This window comes from Cucurbita pepo, chromosome LG10, assembly GCF_002806865.2.
Source record: "Cucurbita pepo subsp. pepo cultivar mu-cu-16 chromosome LG10, ASM280686v2, whole genome shotgun sequence".
Taxonomy (NCBI): domain Eukaryota; kingdom Viridiplantae; phylum Streptophyta; class Magnoliopsida; order Cucurbitales; family Cucurbitaceae; genus Cucurbita; species Cucurbita pepo.
Window position 1 is genome coordinate 2595140 of NC_036647.1, and position 22863 is coordinate 2618002.

Genomic DNA, 22863 nt, shown 5'->3' on the forward strand with positions numbered 1-22863 from the left:
AAAACCTTCCTCTAATCATTCAAACTCCCAGGGTTTTTGCAGAGGAAGTGGCGTGTGGTGTGCATACCCGTTGAATGAAAGACGCGTGGAATCTGCTACCCTTCTAATTTAATCATCTCAAATCCATTGGTTGACTAAATTAGAATGGCAGCATGGATTAAAATAATGAGTGATGACGGTCCGAGTGACGAAATTTGCAACCAATATTATATTGATTGGAATTGTTTATCTTTTAATTAAAAAAAGAATTAAACTTGACCAATGTTTGTTAGGTGATGATTAAATATGAGTATATTGCCTTTCTGGAGATCATAAACCCAGTCATTTCAACACCAAAACTAATAATACAAGGGAAGAGGATAGTGAAAAGGGAGTGAGTATTATGAAAATTTTGAGCTGTAAAGGCAAAAAAAGATAAACAGAGTGAATGAAAATTGAAAAGAAAGGGGATTGGAGGAAATAGGAAGAGGGGGGGTTTGGGGTTTGGGGTTTAGGGATGAAAGGAACCCGTGGTGGTCATTAATAGCAGTGTCTGACTGCTTTTGGCTGAGGGAGAATTGATTCAAAGGACACTATGATGCCGACTATTCATATCCCCCATTCACTCACATTTTCTTCTTTGCTTTTTCTTTTTTTTCCTGTCTCCCCCTCTCCGCCCCGCCCCGCCCCGCCCCGCCCCGGACGGAATCTCTCCCAATAACAAGAAAATGACAATCGTCGGAAAATGATCATTCAATTTGATGAGGCTACAACAAGAAGGCCCCCTTCCTAGCAGCTTCTTTCAAACAAGTATGTACAAATTACTAAAAATGAGCGTTGGAACATAGGGTAAATATATAGTAGTACATAGCCGAAACAAAGCAAATGTCTAAGGAATTGGGAATTGGTAATGGCACAATGAATTCTCGGTCAGAAAAGTTGTAGCTTTTTTCTCCCACCCATTACCACCACCTTCAACTTTTACTACAACACTTTTTTTCTTTCTAGATTCTCGTCGGGAAGCGGACAGGACAGAATAAATTAAAATTAAAACATGACTGACTCTTTTTTCTGGGGGCGGGGGAGAGAAATTTTGTAGAACTTATTAGGAGGGTCTAATGAGACAATGAAACCCATTCTTGTGCAGCCAATTCTTGGAAGGTCTAATCTGGGGAGAGAATCCTGATGATGCTGCAGCAGTTGCAAGAACTTGCGATGGCCCCGATTCAACAACTTGATTCTGATGATCACTTAGAGATAGTGATAGATCACTTCCTATTATTCGGCCTCCATTACTGCTGCCCGGAAACTGAATCTTCAACAACAACAACAAATCAAAATTTAAAAAACCAACACTTTTTTCTTCTCTAAATTATTAATTACACGTACTTGATAATTGAAGGTTGGATGATTTTGATTGTGAAGCAATATCTGCGAGTGGGGCTGATCTACACCACTCGCCTGCCGCCTGAATTGCCCATGTCTTTGCATTTCAAAGGAAATTGGAGATTGAATGTGTGTTTGGCTTAGCAGCTGCATAGTTTCTCTCTCCAGGTACCTATTAGTGTTTCCTCTCTGTGCATTATTGTAATTTTTGTTTCCACTACCTCCTCCTCCGCTTGATTCTTGCAGCAAATTTAGCTGCGCATGATACACATGCCACAAATTCGTAAACACCCANAAAAAAAAAAAAAAAAAAAAAAAAAAAAAAAAAAAACATTCTTTTACGTAAATTTGAAAGAACCTGCGGAGGCCTAAATCCTTGACTACGTTGCCAATCAGCTTCCATCGGTAGAGGAGCTGAAGAAGAATGGTGCGGATCTAAGGAACCATTTGGGCTGTCATTTTGCTTTGAGCTTGAATTTCCCAGACTCAAATCAAGACTGTGGTCTGCTAAATTGCTAGTTGAGTCTGTTATAATGTGAATTCAAAAAACAAAACAGAAAAGATCATTCATTTCCAACAAGTTAAAACAATAGTCTGCGTGTGTGTGTTTTTTTCTTGTGTGTTACCAGTTGTCGGATTCAGCTCACTCTCGTAAATGCTGGGATCGAAATTGGTGACAGCTTCTTTGCCATTACACTTGATTGCAGCTTTATCATAAGCCCTATCGTTATCATCATCGGATTAAATTTTTTATTTGTAAAATGAATAAACGACATCAAACGCAACTTCTTTCCTGGTTTCTTGTGTCCAGAGAGATGGAAGGGAAAATAAAAACAAACCTTGCGGCTTCGATCTCGGTATCAAACAAACCCAGATAAACATACCTGTAAAATTGGGGGAAAATAAAAATTGGGTATGGATATAAAGAAGAGATAGAACAAGAAGGGAAATGGAGTAAGGGGGAGGGGAATACTTCTTGCCAAGAAATTGGCCCATTCGAGCCTCCCATCTTCCACACTTGTGAAGCGTTACACCTCTATACTTGGAGCTTCCTCTGGGAAACCCAGTGCTTTGTCGGCGAAGAACATGCACAAATTCCTCCTTTGTTAGATTACCCATCTGTTCATCAATCATCACATAACATTTCATTTGAATCATAATATATGTATGTATGTATATGTTATAATTAAGATGGAAAGCCAAAATTAAGGACCTGTTTTAAGTCGTCCTCGTAATCTTCGATGCTGAAGTTTATGTCCGCTTCCACTCCTCGGAATTTAATGGCCGCTCTATCGTAAGCACTGCACAACAACAACAACAAAATCAGTTCTGGTGGAGAGAGAGAGAGAGAGATAGAGAAGCGCGGAGACAGTGAGTGCTCACCGAGCAGCTGCATGTGCCGTATCGAATCCACCTGTAACCAATTCATTTGATGGGGAGGAGAAAAAATCACATCTTTGTTAGAAGGCCAGAAATGAATGATATACCCNAAATAACCCCCCCCCCCCCCCAAAAAAAAAAAAAAAATTAAAAGTAACCAATAACAAACCAAACATACCGAGATAAACCTGCTTTCCACAATCCCTGATGAGTGCAACAACCAAAAAAGAAAAAATCAAAATCAAATCAATTCAGTTCAATTGTTTGCACAATTCCAAAAGCAGAAGTTGGTTTTTGGGGGACAGAAATTGCAGTAGAGAGAGGGAGAGAGAGAGGGAAAGAGAGAGAGAGAGAGTATAATTTAANAAAAAAAAAAAAAAAAAAAAAAAAAAAAAAGAGTAAAGGGAGGGGGGGAACGGACCAAATATGAGACTCCCAGCGGCCGGTTCTCCGGTAGAAAGTGACCCCGCGATACTGGGAGCTACGAGACCTTGGGCCTCTGCGGCTCTTCTTAATGGGGTGGGAGAGGTCATTGGGGTTGATGGAGTTATTATTAGGATCGGGATGGCCAAATTTGACCCCAACCCAGTGAGCCCGAGGGAAGGCGGAATCGGTAGTTGGAAGTGGAAGGGGAGGTGGGATTTCAGTGTCTTCAAGTGGGAAAAACTGGCGAGTTACAGGGCTTGGGGTTTGTGTGTCAATTTGCATGACCATGGAGCCCAATACCTCATCGGATCCTTCCTCCTCCTCTTCTTCCTCCTCCAACTCCTCCTCCTCCTCCTCCGCAGCCGAACAACTGGAATTGGAAGCCGATCCCACCCTTTTCCGTTTGTCATCATCCCCGTCTCCCTCGATGGAGGTCTTGGCAGAGGAACAGGCTTCGGATTCATCCCCCTCCCTCACATCAGGGCAGTCGTTCAGATCCCACATTTTTTTTTTTTNTTTTTTTTTTTTTTTTTTTTTTTTGTTGGTTTTGTGCTTGGTCTATTGTGTTCGAGGCCTCATCCCATATCCTCAATACCCTCAATGCCCTCAATACCCTCACAACTCACACACACACACACACACACACTCTCTTCTGTTTTGTTTGGGAGATGAAATTTATAAATAGAAGGAAGGAAGGAAGAAAGGAAGGAGGGAAGGAGGGAAGGAGGGAAGGAGGGTGGGGGAATTAAGATGTGTTAGTGATAAGCTAAGGGGAAATGTTTTGTTTTGTTTTGTCTTGATTAGATTTATTTTGTTATTGAGGGGGTGAGAGCAAAACATGAGAAAGGATACAATTTGAGGAAAAGAAGAAAAGAGAAAGGAACCATCTCTTTCTTACACACAACTTTCCCACGTTAGCCAAATCGAAAACCTTTTTTCCTCTCTTCTCTCTCTCCCTCTCTCTCTCCTACTACTCCATCCTGTGTTACCCAATAATGGGAATAGACACGTAGAAAGATGCCTAATTACTCAATTCCCCAAAATATCCACTTAATCATTCACCTCAAACTCACTTATATGTTTTAAAATGAATTAAATTATAGTTTCAATCTCCAACCAAACAACTGGGTTCCTATACTGTTCACAGCTTTGGTGATCACCTCTAACATAAACCCTTTGTCTAAAAAGTACATTGCCCATTTTAATTGCATTTTAAGCTACGCCCATTTTACTCTCTTAATTACCATATACATTACATTATAGGACGCTTGATTCTGAATCTCAACCTTCTAACAAAACATGCCACATTTTAACATCGAACTACTTTTTTCCAATCAAAACTATAATTACAAAACTAAATTATGAATTACACTCATGTTTTCAAATATCTTAGGTTTAGATTGATTTGACGTTTTTTTTTTTCTCTCTTTTTTTTAAGAAAGACGCCAAAATTGGTTCTTTTGAAAGTGGCCCACAAACCAAACGAAATGAATAAAATATATTAAATAGATTTGGATGAAAGTATTAAAATAAAAAGTAATCCATAATTGAGTGCACACTAGATAAAGTAACCCACCCATTGTAACAAAAATAAACACAAAATTGTTTCTTTATATTGTTTCGCTAAAAATAGATAACATAATTTGTTAGGGAATAATTTTTTATATATTTTTTCTTTTTTTAAAAAAAAAAAAAAAGAAAAGAAAAGAAAAGAAAAGAAAAGAAAAGAAAAGAACGGACGCAGAGCGTAGCGAACACCCAACAGAGGTCGCGTAGATATATAACCCTTCACTTAATATCCCTCAAAAGGCATCTCCACCATACGATAAACACAAGGAAGAACCAATTAGAAAGGGAGAGAGAGAAGTATGTATTATTTCAAATAAACAAAAAGAAAAAAAAGGAGTAAAAAAGAAAAAAGAAAAGTCAGCCAAAAGATGAAGGGATGTCCATCGGGAGCCGACAAATTCTCGAAAGAGGTCCTAAAATATGGAACCCAAAGAGTCCCCAGGTCTATGTAGGGTGGGAAACCAGGGTGAGACACCGGAGTATAAACAATAGCTGATAGTGGGACCCGCTCTTTTTCCCAAGCCCAGGCCCACCTCTCACTCTCTCCGGCGGGTTGCCCACCAGGCCCACTATTCTTCCTCCTTACTCAAATAGTTTGATGGGGAGATGGGGTGTGTCATGTATGTGTGTGAGAATAAATTTTGGGGTGTTTTCAAATGGACACCACCTAATTGCTATATCCAGGAATAACATGTATATCCAGTTCAAGAAATTATATAACATTATTGGACACGCCAGTTGTGTTTTATTATTTAATGCTAAATCACAATCACCTCCCCATCTTTTATTTTATACACAACATCTTTGATATGGAAGAGAAATGGTTGAATAGTCAAATGCTTGGGTACTATGTAGTTTACTAATATCATGAAAGTCTGTTTTTTGTGGCCTTCCTACTTTTCTGAGATTTGCACCAAATTCAATGCTAACATTGCTCACTTACTTACACTTTGCCTATATTTAGTTCTGAGGTCTTGTTTCCAAGAAAAGGTTTTGAATGTCATTTGCTGAAACAGTTCGTTGTTTTCAGCTACAAAATATTAATGCTCTGACCGACCATCCATAACGTAACTTACTCATTCATCATATCTATCCTAATTTCAAGAATGCCCTTTAGCCTGCCATTTCCTTTGGAAGTGGGCTTGGACAAGTTTTACATATATTCGAGTTGTGTAGCCCTCTCCTCTCATCATCCATTCTTGTGTTTTATCTCATCTCATTTGCCTAACTTCGCTTCACGCACCTTCAATTAATTTCATTCAAGTAATTGAGGGAAACAACATCCTAAACTCAAAACCCAATCACGAGTAATTGTTGAAGTTATGAGTCCGGCATTTCTGGACCAACACATTGTCCTCTACGCTAAAGTTGGTTGAACAGGTAAGCTAAGGTTTTAGAATAATAAATGGCAAAACAACAAACAACAAACCTCCAATTCTAATTATAATGCCTCCCTCCTTCACCATTTTTTACCATCTTCTTATCTTCCCTAATTACAATGCTCTAATTCATCCAAAACTCACCCACCCACTGTTACTATGCCTGAATTTGGGATGATTCAAGACAGACCCACCAAACATATCCCATTCATTAATCATTATCGACAAACACTACCCAACCACAAAAATACCTAACTTCACCAAATTCTTAATCACTTTAGTGGTTAGTGAGCCTCCAGGAAGCTCCAGCGAGGGAGGGAGCCCCAACTGGTTGCCTTTTGTAGGCCCCTGCTGCCCCCCTCCCCCTTCCCTCTAAAATTGTTGCAATACTACTATTTTTCCCATCACTTTTTCTTTTTCCCATCCCTTTCTTCCCCAGAAAATCAATTCTTCATTCTCATTTCTCCTCTCCTATAAATTCCTCGTTCATCCATCTATCCATCCCTCATCATTTGTCAACAAAGTGGACGAAAAAAGTCCTCTTTTTTTTTNTTTTTTTTTTTTTTTTTTTCTTTCTTTTTTGGGGTTTCTAAACTTTGACTCCAATTACACAGAGGAATATGATGATCATCATAATTGGGTTCCTAAATTAATGTACATTCATTCATTCATTCATTCATTCATTCATAATATTTCTACATGGGCCAAAATTTCTTTTTGGTTAAAGAAAAATAAAACTCATAAGCAAAATAAAACAAAAAAANAAAAAAAAAAAAAAAAAAAAAAAAAAAAAAAAATTAAAAACCCTAGATGGAGGCGGCCTAACCAGAAACAGAGACAACCAAATTAGGAGACAACCAAGGGCATGATGATCGGGCGTCACATACCTCGGTGGCGCGTGTTGGCGTCTCTGAGTGTAAGAAAAGTATCCCCACTTCATCTTCATTGTCTCTCCCACTCGAACTCTCCATCTCCTTCTTCATCATCTTCTTCCGGGTCGGGTAATTTGTTCAAATCCATCCGATCCAAAAACCCGCTGCAGACTTTCGTCTCTGGCGGAGACGCCGATGCGTGGGAATGATGGTTCCGATTGTTGTGATTATGTTGGTGATGACCTAAGGAACTCTCCAGAGCATCCACTCGTGCGCCCACCTCCGTGGCTTTCTTCCGTATAGTAGCCGCCGACATGTTGCCACATCCACCGCCGCTAATTCCGCGTCCTTCCCCGGCTAACAACTCGGGAAAATTAAGCCTGGCGGAGGGGCCTCTGAGGTAATACACGGCGGTATCGTAGGCCCTGGCAGCGGCCACTGGAGAAGAGTAAGAACCGAGCCAAATCCTGGAGCGCTTATTGGGTTCTCGAATCTCAGCCACCCACTTCCCCCACTTCCTCATCCTTATCCCTTTGTACAGCTTCTGATTGTGGACCCCTCTTTTTCTGGTACCCTCCCGACCTCCCTCTCCTCCGCCCTCCATGGCCCTCCAATTCCAAATCTCACCTCTCCCTTGGCCTAACCCAGAATCTGAATCTTCATGAAAAGGAACAAAAAGGGCATGCGATTGATGAGCTTTGCTACTACAGCTACGAATTTTGTGGGATAAGAGAAAAGGGTTTGATTTTGGGTTTGGATTTTGCAATCTCCATTTCTCCCCTTCTTGGCTCTACTCCTACTACTGCTGCTACTGCTACTTTGCTAATTAGCCTCCAAGTTTCTCATCTCAATTAGCCTCCAAGTTTCTCATCTCAATTAGCCTCCAAGTTTCTCATCTCAATTAGCCTCCAAGTTTCTCATCTCAATTAGCCTCCAAGTTTCTCATCTCAATTAGCCTCCAAGTTTCTCATCTCAATTAGCCTCCAAGTTTCTCATCTCAATTAGCCTCCAAGTTTCTCATCTCAATTAGCCTCCAAGTTTCTCATCTCAATTAGCCTCCAAGTTTCTCATCTCAATTAGCCTCCAAGTTTCTCATCTCAATTAGCCTCCAAGTTTCTCATCTCAATTAGCCTCCAAGTTTCTCATCTCAATTAGCCTCCAAGTTTCTCATCTCAATTAGCCTCCAAGTTTCTCATCTCAATTAGCCTCCCACGTTCATATATCTTTTTTTTTTTCTTTTTCTTCTTCTTCTTTTCCGTATCTCAATAAATTAGAAATAAAAGGTTTATATTTATGTGCGCCCAAAGTGAAATTCACCGACAAAATCTCACCCCCTTTATATCAAACATTTCAATTCTTAAATCCCATTTTAAAAGTAGCAACAGATTTTTAAAAGCGGTGCCACCTACTTTCTTCTGATATATTTTAATTATGCTTAATTTTAAAAATCTTATAGCTATCTTTGCAGTTTTTAAAAATTTATAAAAAATTTAAACCATCAGCAGACGGCAACGTGAATATATATTGGGTTCGTGACACTTCAAAGGTGTCCACACCTTTATTTTTTAAATAATTTTGTTCCAACCAATCATCGATGAAAACATTCATTGGTTTTTTTCATATTATATATATTTTCTTTTTGCAGCTGTAGTGTGCCACGTGACGTCTCAGTACAGTCTCACCTCACCACTTTTCTTTTTTGGCTAAAAATATAATTTATTTGATACTTCCCTTTTCATATTTGATCTCTACATCTTTTAGAAAAGATATTGATTGATTATATGAGTTTGAAAGCAATGCATCGTAATTTAATTTAATGTTTCCTAATATTACATGATTTTTTAGAGAAATAAAACCATCGGTCATAATGAAATGTGAAGACTCGAACCTGAATTTAAATTCCATTCTGTTGATTTTATTATTTAATATAAGATGGGCATTAAATAAAAACAAACCATAATTAGAATAGTGGAAGGGTAGTGGGGGAGTGGGACTGTCATTTTGTGTGAAACCTCAAGTGGACTTCCAAATGTGTATATATATATATATATATGTATTACTATATACTTTCATTCTTAAACTCACTATTTTATTTAGCATAAATATTACTATGAATTTCTAAAGTTTGGTTTGAAACATATAAAATACCTAACCAAAATGGTATTTTTTTAAAGTTATAACCAAAAGTAAAAAATGGAAAGAAGGGGGAAGGTCGGTGAGTGGTGGGTGGTCGGTGGGCGGATACGGTTGGGGGACGATTGACTTTTACTCCACACGATAACGATATCTGCGGACATGTTTGTTTCTTCTTATAATCCTTGTTTGTGTCGCCCCTGCCCCTAATTCAGGCCCAAAATTCCTATAAATTTCATCATCTCTACTAATACAAATACAATACCTTTCAATCTTAATATAAGGACCCATTGTCCCATTAATACTTGTTTATGTACAATTCATCTTGGAGGAAATGATTATAACAATGAAAGACTCACAGAACTTAACACAATGGGAAAGAGACAGGGCAGGGTAATTAGAGTCTTGTAGGTAGCATGGACTTTCGCTAAATTAAAATTCTCACCCATTGACTTTTGAGCTCTTGATTTTTTGGATATTTACTCAATTCCACATTTTTAAATCTACAAGAAAAATAATGTGTTTTTAAAAGTGACGTGAAATTGACAATAACTTTGATTTTTAGAAGCTGGTCAACGAAAATTCTTTTAGTTAAAAATAAGATAAGTGCTTGAAGAAGAAAAAAAACCAATTCAATGAATTTAGCTTACAAAACACGTGTGAAATTAAAATTTCATTCAAAGTCAAAGCTACAAAGTTGGATAAGAACAAACAGATAATTCATCGCTGCTTAACCACAAAACAAAGAGGAAGAGCAGATGGAGAAACGATATTCCTTAAACTAGTCCCAACCAATTAAGGATTTGATGATATTAAAACTCCACGATTGAATATAATTCACTGAATTTACCACAAAAATTTTACTTGGCAACTAGCCATTAGGTGGACATACCATAATATTACAATACATATTGGAACAGCTTTATCAGCGTTATCCAATGAGCATGGAATTTGATACATACAATCAAAAAATGGGCATCGCATATGTGGCAAATTTACTCACCTGCACAACAGTACAAGTAATGAAACTCCTCTGGCCTTCATAGATTCATGTGGGAACATCGCCCGAGGGTTTCTCTTTACTTGACTTCCTTTTTGGCTCCTGTTCTCGCTCCTTGTATTATTCATTTCAATTTCTTTCGCATACCCATTCGTGATTTTGCGTACCTAAATTCTGGGTTAAGCAAAACATTTTTAGACATGATGTAGCAGTGCAGTTGTAAAGAATAATAATCTTGCAAAAGGATACTCCAATCGCATGCCCTCCCCAGGAGGTGACGAGTACAGAATTGAGCCTTGCAGATGGTTCAGTGCTCCAGTTGAACAGGCGGTATCCTGAACCATCGAAGTAGAAAAAAAAATATCAACAACAGGAAAATAATGTTGAGAAAAGGAAGGGCCGTGCTAACCTGAAAATCAACAAAAGCAACTGGGGCCCCATACGTGCTCTGCATCTTTAGTTTTAAAAACCCCGGGCATCTGGAAGGAATAATCAAATAAACAGATAATACAAGTTCTAAGATCAGAACATAACCCAATAACGTGCAGTAAATTACCAACCTAGAAAAAATTTGAACAAGTTCTTGCTCTGTGCAACTTGGCCCTAGATTTGCCACAAAAAGTGTTGGACATGGGGGATTTTGAGGAGTCTGGAAATGAAGAATAATTAGGCCAAAGTTAACAAAAGTCACTACATAGATTGTGCTACACAAGGTCATTCACACATAACTAAGATATTTTCACCTAAACACAAGGTGACTTTATTTACGTCTAAGTATTAAATATGTCATGGAAGAAACTTCAAATTAACCAGATTTAATATCGTTGCAGCCCTGTTCCCAGAATTCCCCTCCACTTGAAAAGAGACAACAAAAAACAAAAGGAATACGAGCAAATATTATTGTAGAAGTTGGTAAATAAAGTTTCCCCTTTGTTTGTTCACGGTAAGTTAAGCCTCCCGTTAGAGAGGTCATTATTTTGTAATGGGAAAATTAACTTTTCACCACATGTACTAAAAGAAACCCACAGGAAGGCCAAAAGAAAAGTGTGGAATACAAACCAACCTACAAGAAATCAACTTTTGGTAAATACAAATGTTAAGAAACAATTTCGAATTATGAACCCATGGGGAGGCATTACAGTGTGTCCACCATATCCACACATCCTCCCGCAACCTATCTACCCTCAAAACCATTCTTATGATTCTTTTCGTCAAAATAAACCACAGTACAACAATGAAGCCCATAGACAGACATTGAACTATAAAAATTTAAAGGAAAATGAGTAGCCAATTTCAAAAGGATAGAAAATGAAAATTAAAACAGTTTTGGCTAATACCGTGAATGTTATCCCAATCTGCTATATAATTGAGTGAAAAATTACTTGCTACTTTTATCAGGATAAGTAATTCAATTATTGGTAATACAATGCTTTTTGGACAGAAAGGGGAGGATTTAATGGCACAGCTTTTAGGGACTGCAGAATCACAAATTGCAATAAAAAGTGACCTTACCACATTTGCTGCCACTGTATCATTTACAGTTTTGCTATCAAAGCTTCCATGGCTGATGATAGAAAGTGCAAGTTAGTTAGGACAGAGAAGAAGAAACATAATAACGCAAGTATAAAGTTAAAAACTAACACAGAAGTCAGGGCATGTATAGAGCTTTTTACTGAAGCCCTTGGACATTCTACTAGTGATTATTGTTATACAATAATGTATAAGCTTCACATAAGCTTGTAATCAACCATTTCAATAATAAAGATGTGCTAAGTAGTGCAGATGACCTTTGTGCAGATGGATAACCAATCGTGTTGTAAGCAGAATTACCCATTCCAGACATGTGAGTGCTGCCAAGACCTGCTAGTGCCCAAGCGTGCAAAACATGTGCAAAATGAGCTTTTAGAATAATGTGTCCCCTGCGTGGCTAATCAATTACTTCTTACCCCAAGAGGTTGTACAGGTAGCACATAATCATCCTCAAATCAGAGAGGACAGGTTTATACATTTAAAGTAATCATAATAATAGTCGTAAGTGGTATCAAAAGGACAAAAAATTTATTTAATTAATTAATTTTTGAAAAAGCTTGTATAAGAAAGAGTTTACAGGCAGAAAAGGAGTCAAGCAATCAACTTACCAGGATCAGGAGTGCTCCTTGAAAAGATAGATACTTTAGCTTTCTTATCCGATCCATATCTTTCATCCTCTAACCATTTCATGAACACATGACGAAAAATTTCAAACTAGTTATACCACTATAGAAAATAGAAATTGAAATATAAATTCATAAGAGGACAACCATCAAGATATGTACCTGTCCTCGTCCGTTTTGATCTTGAATTGGATTTAGCTAAATCAACATATAGTACTGATTGCTTCTCAAGATCAAACACCATCCCCTACAACAAAGAGCAACCAATTGTTTTAATGTGAGACACTACATAGAGTAGAAATCTTTTTATACCAATGCTTGGAATACCTTAAGTAGCGCACTTTTAGAACAGCTATTCTATCGAGGAATAAGTAGAGAGTGAGAAAGCATAAGAAGCAAAAGAAAGCCCAGCAGAAAAATGGTAATCCAGGAATTGGTAACTGTTTAGTGTTATAGCAGCAACAATAGCTGTCTACCTTATCCTTCGGGTCAATGAATGACTCAAATCGAGCTCAAGGTTCAGGATCCCAAAGAAATTTAGTGTACCTCACGAGTTCCCCAAACCCTAACAGTTTAGTGTTATAGCAGCAATGATAGCTGTCCAGTGTCCACCTTATTTTTAAGGTCAATGAATGACCAACAATGCATAAGGTAATATAGTAAATCAAACTCAGGGTTTTAAACAAATTTGATATATGGAAAGAGTTCCCTGATATTGTAACGTCATTACTTCAATGAATTTGTTTGGAGGATTAGATTACAAGAGGAGAATGTTTTTATTCTATATACTTGGCTTTGCTTTGGCAGCTCCCTTCAGAAAGCTACAGAAGTTTGAAGCTCTTCTAGCTGTTAATTATAAGAAATTCAGAAATAAATGCTTTTCTATATTGCATGATAGTTCTCATGATAGTTTTCCTTGCTGGTCTGATTTAAGATGGGGTGAGCTTATCCTCCAAGGCAGGGCTAATTTCTTCTTCCACGTTCATTTCGTGTACTTCCTTTGATCATTGACATGATTTTCTTAATGAAAGAACTTGGAATACAGAAGCAGGGAACAAGTACTTACATTTACAGCATGCATTGCACCTACGGCAGACTGCTGGTCCGAGAATACAGCAAATGCAAATGGCTGTAACCACACCAAAAAAATTGTAAGAAAAAATCATGCATGATGCTAATCAATAAAATATATGCTCTACCATCAACACAGGCGGTGATAGGAATGCTGTATACATAAGATATTTCGTGAGAGAATGGAAAAGGAATAGAAAAAGCTTTTACAAGTTACAGTGACAGTCATAGGCACTCGGTACACATATCTGAAGGGTACTTGCATAAAGATGCGACAACTTATTGCAGCAATGTAGATTGTTGGTCGAGAATATAGAAAGTTGGTAAATTTCCTTTACAAACAAAGGTCCGCAAGCTTTCAATATTAACTAGATTTGAAACTAGCAATTAGCATTATATTTGTTAGTTGTAAACGTGGGATATTAATATCTCAGTTTATGGTCTCCACAGCACTTAGGATAGCATTTGTTAGTTGAAAACAAAAGTTCCCAAGCTTTCGTATGACCACTATGACCATCCCAGAACCTGAGATTACATCGACTAACTTGAGAACCCTTAAACATGGATACTAATAACACAATCCAAGCCTGTTTAGGCATTGCAAAAAAAAGTTTGCTGCCCTGACATCAAAACACATCTGTCTAAAGTACAAGTCACTATCATCCAATTAAATAGTACAAAAGAAAGCAACATAGAATATTATTACATGTGTAACGTCGTGATCTAAATGTGCATTGGAAGTTACTGCGCAAGATTTTTTACCAAAGAAATTCTAGCAAAAAGGTTTAGATTGGTCAAAGTTGAATTCGAATTGCAAAGGCTAAGGAATTTTTCATGCATAAAAATGACACCGACCAAGTCATATTTGTTGTCCAGGACATGAAAAACTCTCTGCTACTTCTTGGCTAAGGCAGATAATTGGAAGGTCACGGCTCCTGTAGTCATTGACAGGTAAAGTGATTTCATTGAAGAAGGGTTCACAAACATTGTGAAAGGAGCAGAGCAAAAGCTATAGTTCCAAACATGACAAAGGTGCTCATGCTCCATAGCATTGTGGAATAGTGATGGGTGAAAAGGGTTAATGTTAAAAAGTTGCATGCCACTAAAATTCAGTAGGCCAATCGAGCCACACAAGCACCAGATTGCACATTTGCATTGGTATTAGGCTATTGGCAACCGTATTGGCACCAATATTGATACTGACATTTCCTTTAGAGTATGACACAGCACACTTATAGTTTATTTAACAAATCTCAGAGTAGGCATNTTTTTTTTTTTTTTTTTTTTTTTTCATTAGAAATGTGGTTTACCTTATTAAATTTTTGTTTCTTACTTTTTGATCGGTCCAGTTGCATGGTCGTGTCATGACGGGTGTTAAGCAAACTTGTAGGGCATTAAATTCTAGCTAGATGGCTACCATGGATTCATCCCAAGCCTTCCCTAAATAACATTTACATACTTGGTCAAGATGAATTATAATGAGCCAAAATAAACCAGGTCCAAGTTAATTACGTATAACAATTATAATCTTGAACTTCTTCAAGAACCTCAAACGTACAGTAACCAAACCAGAATCGTCTACGAACCGGTGTCTAATCTCCATCTTTGATACTAAAGCAACTAATGTCCACGAGTTTACTTAGACGTCAGACTCTAGAAGCTAAGAGTATTCTCATTCAGGCACCCAAATTAAGTGACTATTCTAATTCAGAATAAAAAGAAAATGCCACAAGAATCAACAATTTTGCAAATTAGAAAAACAAAGTACAACACCTGGGTCGTCTGCGTGGGGCTCCGAAGATGAGAGGACTCGTAGCCCGGAAACTCCCGGAAGAGATTGTAAATTTCTCGGGGCTTGACGTCTTCAGGAAGGCCAGCTATGAATAGGGTTCGGACCTCATTAATGGAGGCTGCGTGAGGTAAAAAAGGTAAGCCATAGGAAGCGAAGGTTGGCGGGTGTTGAGCGAGGTAATGCTGAGACGACGGTGCTGAAGAAGGAGGAGGAGGCACCTGGTAATAGGGATAGTGAGGCGCCTCAAGACCAGAAGGCTGCGACGGTGGTTGCGGTTGCGGAGGTGGCGCGTAGTAACTCGTTATGTCGTCCATCGGAGTGCTGTTCTCTCCGAGTCTGAGTCTGACAAAGTAGAGAGAGAGAGAGAGAGAGAGAGAGAAAGAGAGAGGTGGAAGCCCTGAATTTTGGGTCGGATTACTTTAATTGTGATAAAGCATTGCGCTCAAATGGGCTCAGATTAGACACCGAACTCCAAATGGCCCAAATTTGAATGTTTATCCAGATGGCCCATTGTATGGACTTTATAAAGGTCAGATGGCCCAGAAAATCAAAAGTAATAAAAATAGAGATAATTTTAATGAAGCAACTTCCCCCAAATCATCCCCTGTTTTCATGTATATTTCAAGGTTTTCGTTTGTGATTGCAAAAACAAGTTTTGAATTTGCTTCACAAACCCAGTAGTCAGCCATTGACACTACATTCTAAGCTGCTTCATAAGGACGAAAACAATAAAGATCTTGTTTCATTGCAATGAAAAATACGTAGAAGATGGTGATTACAATTCCTTGTTTCTGTTATTCTGAGATCACAACGCCATTTCTAATGCCTCCAGTTCTTCTCAACAGGCACAGCGACTGCTTCTCTCTTGCCAAACACTGTCACACCACATTGTCCACTCAATCTTCGAGTCGAAGACGTTGATCTGAGATTCCTGGGTTTTAATTCTTATGGGATTATCCCCTTTTACTCGAAGCCAAATATACAGTTGATAAGCTTTTGTCAATAAACAGTTAAAAGCCACTAGATTCACTGTCCTCTCTCATGACACTCTCCTTGATTTCTAGAATCATTTTCAAAACTTGCCACATGGCCGGCCTCTGTTCAGGGGATGTAGTACTACAGATGCTAGCCACCTCAGTAAGCATTCCAAGTTGGTTACTATCCCCACCATCATCCTCCCTAACTATCCTTACCCATTCTAACATATCAGTTGGCTCAAGAAATGGATGCTGTGCTGGATGTCTTCCTGTCAAAAGCTCCAGCAAGAGCACGCCGAAGGCATACACGTCGCTCTTGTGAGTGGCATTCCGGCTGGACTTGCGAGTTTCAGGGGCTTGGTAGCGTGAACCATCAGGATCTTCACAACACTCAGCCAGAGCAGAAAGCCCATAGTCTGTGAGACAGGCCTCAAACTCTGCTCCAAGGAGAACATTAGTAGACTTTAAGTTGCCATGGATTAACTTAGAAGCTTGATGTATATAAGCAATTCCCTGAGCTAAATCTTCTGCAATCTTTAAGCATGATGTCCAGTGCAGAGGCTTAGCCCTTGCTGATCTTGAACCTGCCCACCATTACAGTTGGTGAGAAGTAATTAATTAAACCCAACTGATATATTTGAATTTGATTAAAAACTTCACAACCACGACCAGATTAACATTCCTACAAAGCTCTAAATATAATAATACGAGTGGTCGCCCAGGATTTCGGTCAGATGTTGGAATTATTCATAGAAAAAAGTTCTGAAATGTTATTTGGACACTTCTCATGTAGTGATGTGCATCTACCCCCCGTAATCCACCAATATACTGAAATTTGGACTTAATTTACAGCCAAGCAGCGATTTGGTCCATTTCTTGGCGTCATTGCCAGCATTGGCAAAGTCGCGCATACAGCCATAAGGATATTATTAAACCAGAGCTGTTACTGGAACAGTTTGGCAGAACCAGCCAGCATCACCGACTGATCTTATGGCAGACACAGATCTACTTTACCGTAAATAACCGCGTAATCCCACACCGAGAACAACAAAGAAAACATCTCTACATATTTTTTACCCCACTCGGACCCACCGACGTCGAGAATTTTCGAATTCGACTCGTGAACCGAGAACGCACTCGTGAATTGATCAAACCCAGAAAGAAAATTCAACAGCGAAATGCTTAATAAGTTTACTCACCGTGAATGAGGTTGTAAAGACTGCCATTAGGTTGGTAATCGTAGACCACTAATCTCTCTCCCCTGGCTTGGAAATAGGCCCTAACTGGAACCAAATTGGGGTGAAGAAGCGCACCTACTGCTTCCAAATGCCGGTCGAAAACTTCGCTGCTCGTCGCGGCGGTCTTAGTAGCATCAAGACGCTTCACCGTTACGATTAGCTGGTTGCAGAGTACTGCTTTGTACGTAGTTCCCATTGTGCCTCTACCGAGCAGCTCGGCCGAAGCCCTCATTAACTGCTCTAAGCTGAATAACTCTGCCTCCCCTTCACAAAATATAAGACTACCACTCTTCTGGACTTTAGGTATATCTTCAATTTCTTTCATTTTGGCTTGAAGTTCGCCCTTTCCGTCGCCTCGGCCGTTGATTGCGGAAGCTGTGGAAAACGCAGTGTCGGTTTCGAATGGCGGAATTTCCGGCTTCGACGCGGTTTTTCTTTGGGTTCTGGCAGCTACATAGAAACATAAAAGACCTGCTATTAAAACTGCGGCGCCGACTGAAAGCCCCACAATCAGACCGGTTTCCTTGTGCTTAACATGAGAGACCGGAGAGAGAAGTATGTCCTGTGACTGTGCGCTTTGGTCGGAAGGGAGAGATGGTGGAGTAGCATTGGAAGCTTCAAAGAATGGAGCGCGTGAGTGGCATGCCTTGTTGACGATCTCGCCGCAGAGATCTGGGTTCCAGAAAAACGACGACGTGTTGAAACGCGACAGTGTGGGGGTAACTGGAATTTGCCCGGTCAGGTTATTCCCCGCGACATTGAAGACCTCAAGGAAGGACTGGTTTAATGGAGGAATACTTCCATTGAAACCATTCCATTCAAGCCGGAGAGTAATGAGCCGGTCCAAGGAGGAAAGCCTCACCGGAAGCGGACCCGTGAAGTTGTTATAGGAAAGATCGAGAGTCTGAAGCCGGTGAAGAGTGAGAATCGACGGCGGAAAAGACCCAACAAAGGAGTTTCGGCCGAGGAAGAGAGATTTAAGGTTGAAGAGTCCGGATAGGTCAGGAATGGGTCCCTCGAGGGAGTTGTTATGCAGGCTGAGGATCCGAAGCTGGTCGAGCTGAGACACTGTATTTGGAGCCAATGTCCCTCGGAGACCAAACGATTGAAGAACCAATCTAACAACACGACCCTGGACGCACTTCACGCCCTGCCATTGACAGTAGTCAAACCGCTCATTGAGAGTGTATAGAAGCTTGTTGTCCAAGTCGGCTTTGGACTTGAAGGACAGAAGAGAAACGGCGTCGGAAGGCAACCGCAATTCTTCCGGTGGGACAAGCGCAGGCGGCGGAATTTGAAAGGCAAATCCTGAGGCGGAAAAGGCGGAGAGAGAACACAGCACAACACAACAGAGAAGTGGAAAGGTTGGGAGGAATGTGGGTGGGTTGGGAATCATTATCCAAACCGGAGCTCCCAACCGAGACGGCGGCGGAGAGTATGAAGGAAGTGGTGGAGAGACAAGAGAGGAAACGAGTGCAGCTGGCCCTTTTTGTACAAGGGACCATCGCGTGAGGTGTGTCGTAGGGAGTGAAGGAAATTTGTTGCCAAGCGTTTGACTCCAATCACCACTGCAAATTCTACTTGCAGCAATTATTTTACTATTTTTCTTAAATTACAACTTTAATTACTTCATTTTGAAATTCTCTAAATACTTTTCCATATAATTTTTTATTTTTATCTAATAACCCTCTACCTTTTTAAGCTTTTTTTTTTTTTTTTTTAACCAATTTATTGTAAGATATAAAAAGGTCAAAAAGTAACAAAGAGAAGAAGAGGTGAGTGGTAAAGTGAATCAAAATAGTGCATCACATGTGACCGACCCTCCAATACATTCTATTAGGAACAAAAAAAAAATTGTCAACAAAGACATTGATTTATAATGTTTTTCTTTTATATAAAGTATTATTTCTATCCTCTCTAGGTGTTTTATTAAATAGTTAATTATTTGTTCTTTACCAATAATTTTAATAAACAGGATAAATATTGNTTCCCCCAAACAAAATAAAATAAAATTGATTGAAATTAAAAATAAATAAATAAATAAATAAAGGAAATGATAAAGAAAAGGAAAGAAAAGGGATTTATTCACTTTATGTATAACTTAGCAAGTTGGAAAACAAAATATAAAGACTCCATTCATTCAAATTATTTTAATGCTTTTAAAATCCTAAAAAAAAAAACCTTTATCAACATCAAGGGGAAGTACTTTAATTATCACGAAAGTGTCATCAAATATTATAAATATAAAAAAAAAATATTTATATAATAAACGTATAAATGAGAATAAGAGGTAGTAAAGTTTGGGTTGGATCATATAAGCAAATAATATATTCCTTGTGTTGTTTCTTGATTCTAGTGTTCAAATAAAGAATACAATTTTGGAGCCCATAATCTTCACACCGTCAATATCTCATTCATAATTTTGACATTCCCAACAAATAAAGGACACCAATCTCCCTTTACAATCATGTCTACTTGACTATTTTTCCAGTATGCTTTAAATAATATATTTTTTAAATAACCCATTTCATATAAATAGAAACAATTTTATTTATTTTATTTAATTCACCGCATGGTCAAGTAATGCATATTTAGAAAAAGGGTTAGTTTATTTTAGTTTATGGTGATGGGTAATTAATTAAATAATTACTTAGTCATTAAGTAACCGACAAGTGTAATAAATTAAATAAAGGGCAGGTAAAAATATAAAATAATTGGTTGGGAATGGCAGAACGAAAAACAAAAACGTCCTATATTTAGGTGGGCGGGTTGGGTTGGTAACCACATGCTGTGCCAAAACCATCCGTCCTATCGTCTCTTAAACAATCATAACATTATCATTGCCATAACTCATCCCACCAAAATTCATTTATGTTAAATAATTTAAGATGAATTATGTTGTTGTATCCTGTTAGATGCTTTACAGCCCAATGGGCTACTGTGTGAAGCATTCGAAGGCCCAAATTTGTAAACAGCCCCCCATCTCAGGGTTTGGCTACATAAATATAAACATATTCATTCTTGGTTTAGAGGTTCCTTGAGAAATAAAAAAGAGGAGCATAGTGCAGTAAGGTAAAGCGACATTTGGCTTGTAATTAGTTATTCTGTCCCTTCACCACTTCTCTCCGTTTGCTTATAACTCTAATCCAATTCCAAATTTACCCAAAAAGTTGTCCAAAAATGAAACCCAATCCCAATAACACCAGGCTCATTCTCCTCCACCCTTACATCCACAAACAAGGCACCTCCTCCAAGATTTGGCTGCTTGCCTTCCTGTCCTTCTTCTCCCTCGCCTTCCTCCTCCTCCTCCTCCTCCTCTACACCCGCGCCTCCACTACTCCCATCGCTGCTTCCACTACTGTTGCCGCCTCTTCCATCGTCTCCACCTCCACCGCCACCCCTCTTCCCACTACCGTCATCAACACCCTTCTCTACTACGCCTCCAAATCCAATGACTCCTTCCACATGACCCACTCCGATCTCAAGCCCATCTCCGACGTCCTCCGAAAATGCTCCACTCCATGTAATTTCCTCATCTTCGGCCTCACCCAAGAGACCCTTCTCTGGAAATCCCTCAACCACAACGGCCGCACTGTCTTCATCGACGAGAATCGATACTACGCTGCCTTCATCGAAGAAAAACACCCCGAAATTGACGCCTACGACGTGCAGTACACCACTAAGATAACCGAATTGAACGAACTGATTTCCACGGTTAGAGAGCAGATTCGGAACGAGTGCCGTCCCGTACAGAATCTTCTGTTCTCCGACTGCAGGCTGGGACTCAACGACCTTCCGAACCACGTGTACGATGTTGATTGGGACGTGATTCTAGTAGATGGCCCACGAGGGGACTGGCCCGACGCACCCGGACGAATGTCGGCCATTTACACGGCTGGGGTTCTGGCGAGGAGCAAAAAAGGAGGGAACCCCAAAACGCAGGTTTTTGTGCATGATTTTAACGGCGAAGTGGAGAGAGTCTGCAGCGACGAATTTCTTTGCAATGAAAATTTGGTGGAGGCCACTCATACACTTGGACACTATGTGATCGAGCGGATGGATGAGAATTGTTTCCAATTTTGTCATAACACGACGACGTTCAGGTCCTAGGCGTTACTCTCTTTGCCTATAATACGGCGTCGCGTTTTTTCCTTCAACTGATTCATAATGTCGCTATTTTATTTATGTTATCAAAACATCTTTTTCATCCTTACTTTCAAATCAAAAAAATATCTTCCTCCTCCAATGCAAAAACAACCATTTCAATTCCGTTTCCTTCCAACCCCATCTCAATAATTTTAGGTCGGATTCTAAATACAAATATTAATCACTTTAATTTTATATATAATCATTTTACTTTATTAAAACTCTCAAAAACTTCAAATTTTAAAATTAGTATATATACATGGCAAAGGTGTTAAATAATTTTTGACTTAATGTGAGCCAACCTACTATTGTCCCTGTAATTGTGGCTAATTAATACTTTGCATCAATGATTCATTAATGCTAATCTCCTTGTTCGTGTATAGTTGCACTAATTGTACCATGTAGAGTCACTATTTTACCTTTTCTTTCACACTTTTAATTAATGTGCTATTTCTAATTAATTTATCCTTCATTTTTAATCAATATATTAAAAGTAGTTAGTAGTTAAATTCAAGCTCTCACCACCTGTGGCTGATTGTAGAAAATGAGTTTCATAGTCGAAAAAACTCATCGGCTATTTTACTCGGGTATGTGTCTTGGTTCATCATTCTTTTAGCTCAAATTTTAGAAACATAGCAATTGTAACAAAGTGGGATTGGGCAATTACATGGGCTGTAACAAACTGATTGAATTAAAATAATTGAATAAGTTGGAATCCTTAAAGAAAAAGAAAAGATAAAAGAGTCGACCCATTATCATTTACATTCAAATCATTAAAAGTTTTCATGAAATCATTTCGTTTACATATTAAGAAACGTTAAAATAATGTATTGGATACAATTATGAATAAATGTTGATTTGAAATGAAGGTATAGAAATTTGATTTAATGGGGTGTCTGTGGAGACCAAAATTCAGAGAAAAGTTGACGTTGAGACAAAGGCAAGGCTGAAAGAAACAAAGCCATCTAATGGGGGCCCCACATTGGGCACTACCACCAATACTTTTATCAATTCCCTCACCCAACCATTTTGACTTTTGCCTCCCTTTCTCCTTCCCTCTTCTAATTCAAATTCCTTTTTTTTTTTTTTTGTAAAAATAAAATGTAATTTGACGGGACAACTAATGTGTATAAATGAAGACATTATACTCCACTTCTTTCAAATTCAATTCATGGTTTAATTTTAATTTGCATCGATTTGTTTTAGTAGTTAGTCAACAAAACTGTTAATAATATTCAAGTTGATGAACATTATGGGTATTTTTGTAAGATGGTTAGAGCAGGAAGTTGGCATGAAAATTAAGAAATTAAAAATGCTTAAGAAATGGAATGGACAAAGAGAATAACAAAAAAAAAAAAAAAA

General features: G+C 38.7%; 5 protein-coding genes across 7 annotated transcripts; 1 reads left to right on the forward strand and 4 right to left on the reverse strand.

The window, feature by feature from the left end:
* Window positions 1-708: 708 nt before the first annotated feature.
* LOC111803467 (floral homeotic protein APETALA 2-like) lies at window positions 709-3959 on the reverse strand. 2 transcript variants are annotated; one of them, XM_023687873.1, is made up of 10 exons: window positions 3167-3959; window positions 2924-2949; window positions 2749-2779; window positions 2579-2666; window positions 2339-2484; window positions 2205-2249; window positions 1992-2086; window positions 1724-1890; window positions 1369-1620; window positions 709-1288 (listed from the first exon to the last, which is right to left on the reverse strand). In XM_023687873.1, the coding sequence occupies exons 1-10, from the start codon at window positions 3673-3675 to the stop codon at window positions 1085-1087; spliced, it is 1563 nt and encodes a 520-aa protein (XP_023543641.1). In that variant the 5' UTR covers window positions 3676-3959; the 3' UTR covers window positions 709-1084. The 2 variants fall into 2 exon arrangements, with proteins under 2 accessions (XP_023543641.1, XP_023543640.1); XM_023687872.1 differs by having other exon boundaries at window positions 709-1294.
* Window positions 3960-6871: 2912 nt separating this feature from the next.
* On the reverse strand, window positions 6872-8298 carry LOC111803517 (ethylene-responsive transcription factor RAP2-10-like). Its single transcript, XM_023687956.1, has one exon. It carries the CDS (start codon window positions 7593-7595, stop codon window positions 7062-7064), a length of 534 nt encoding a protein of 177 aa, XP_023543724.1. The 5' UTR covers window positions 7596-8298; the 3' UTR covers window positions 6872-7061.
* A 1608-nt stretch (window positions 8299-9906) lies between these two features.
* Window positions 9907-15545, reverse strand: LOC111803516 (protein WHI4). 2 transcript variants are annotated; one of them, XM_023687955.1, is made up of 10 exons: window positions 15122-15545; window positions 13344-13406; window positions 12440-12524; window positions 12263-12331; window positions 11912-11984; window positions 11637-11688; window positions 10685-10773; window positions 10534-10603; window positions 10374-10459; window positions 9907-10291 (listed from the first exon to the last, which is right to left on the reverse strand). In XM_023687955.1, exons 1-10 carry the CDS (start codon window positions 15452-15454, stop codon window positions 10249-10251), a joined length of 963 nt encoding a protein of 320 aa, XP_023543723.1. In that variant the 5' UTR covers window positions 15455-15545; the 3' UTR covers window positions 9907-10248. The 2 variants fall into 2 exon arrangements, with proteins under 2 accessions (XP_023543723.1, XP_023543722.1); XM_023687954.1 differs by having other exon boundaries at window positions 11912-11987.
* A 212-nt stretch (window positions 15546-15757) lies between these two features.
* On the reverse strand, window positions 15758-18976 carry LOC111803515 (probable inactive receptor kinase At5g67200). The gene is made up of 2 exons (XM_023687953.1): window positions 17317-18976; window positions 15758-16701 (listed from the first exon to the last, which is right to left on the reverse strand). The coding sequence occupies exons 1-2, from the start codon at window positions 18749-18751 to the stop codon at window positions 16151-16153; spliced, it is 1986 nt and encodes a 661-aa protein (XP_023543721.1). The 5' UTR covers window positions 18752-18976; the 3' UTR covers window positions 15758-16150.
* Window positions 18977-20499: 1523 nt separating this feature from the next.
* LOC111804450 (protein IRX15-LIKE-like) lies at window positions 20500-21565 on the forward strand. Its single transcript, XM_023689257.1, has one exon. It carries the CDS (start codon window positions 20536-20538, stop codon window positions 21463-21465), a length of 930 nt encoding a protein of 309 aa, XP_023545025.1. The 5' UTR covers window positions 20500-20535; the 3' UTR covers window positions 21466-21565.
* The last annotated feature ends 1298 nt before the right edge of the window (window positions 21566-22863 follow it).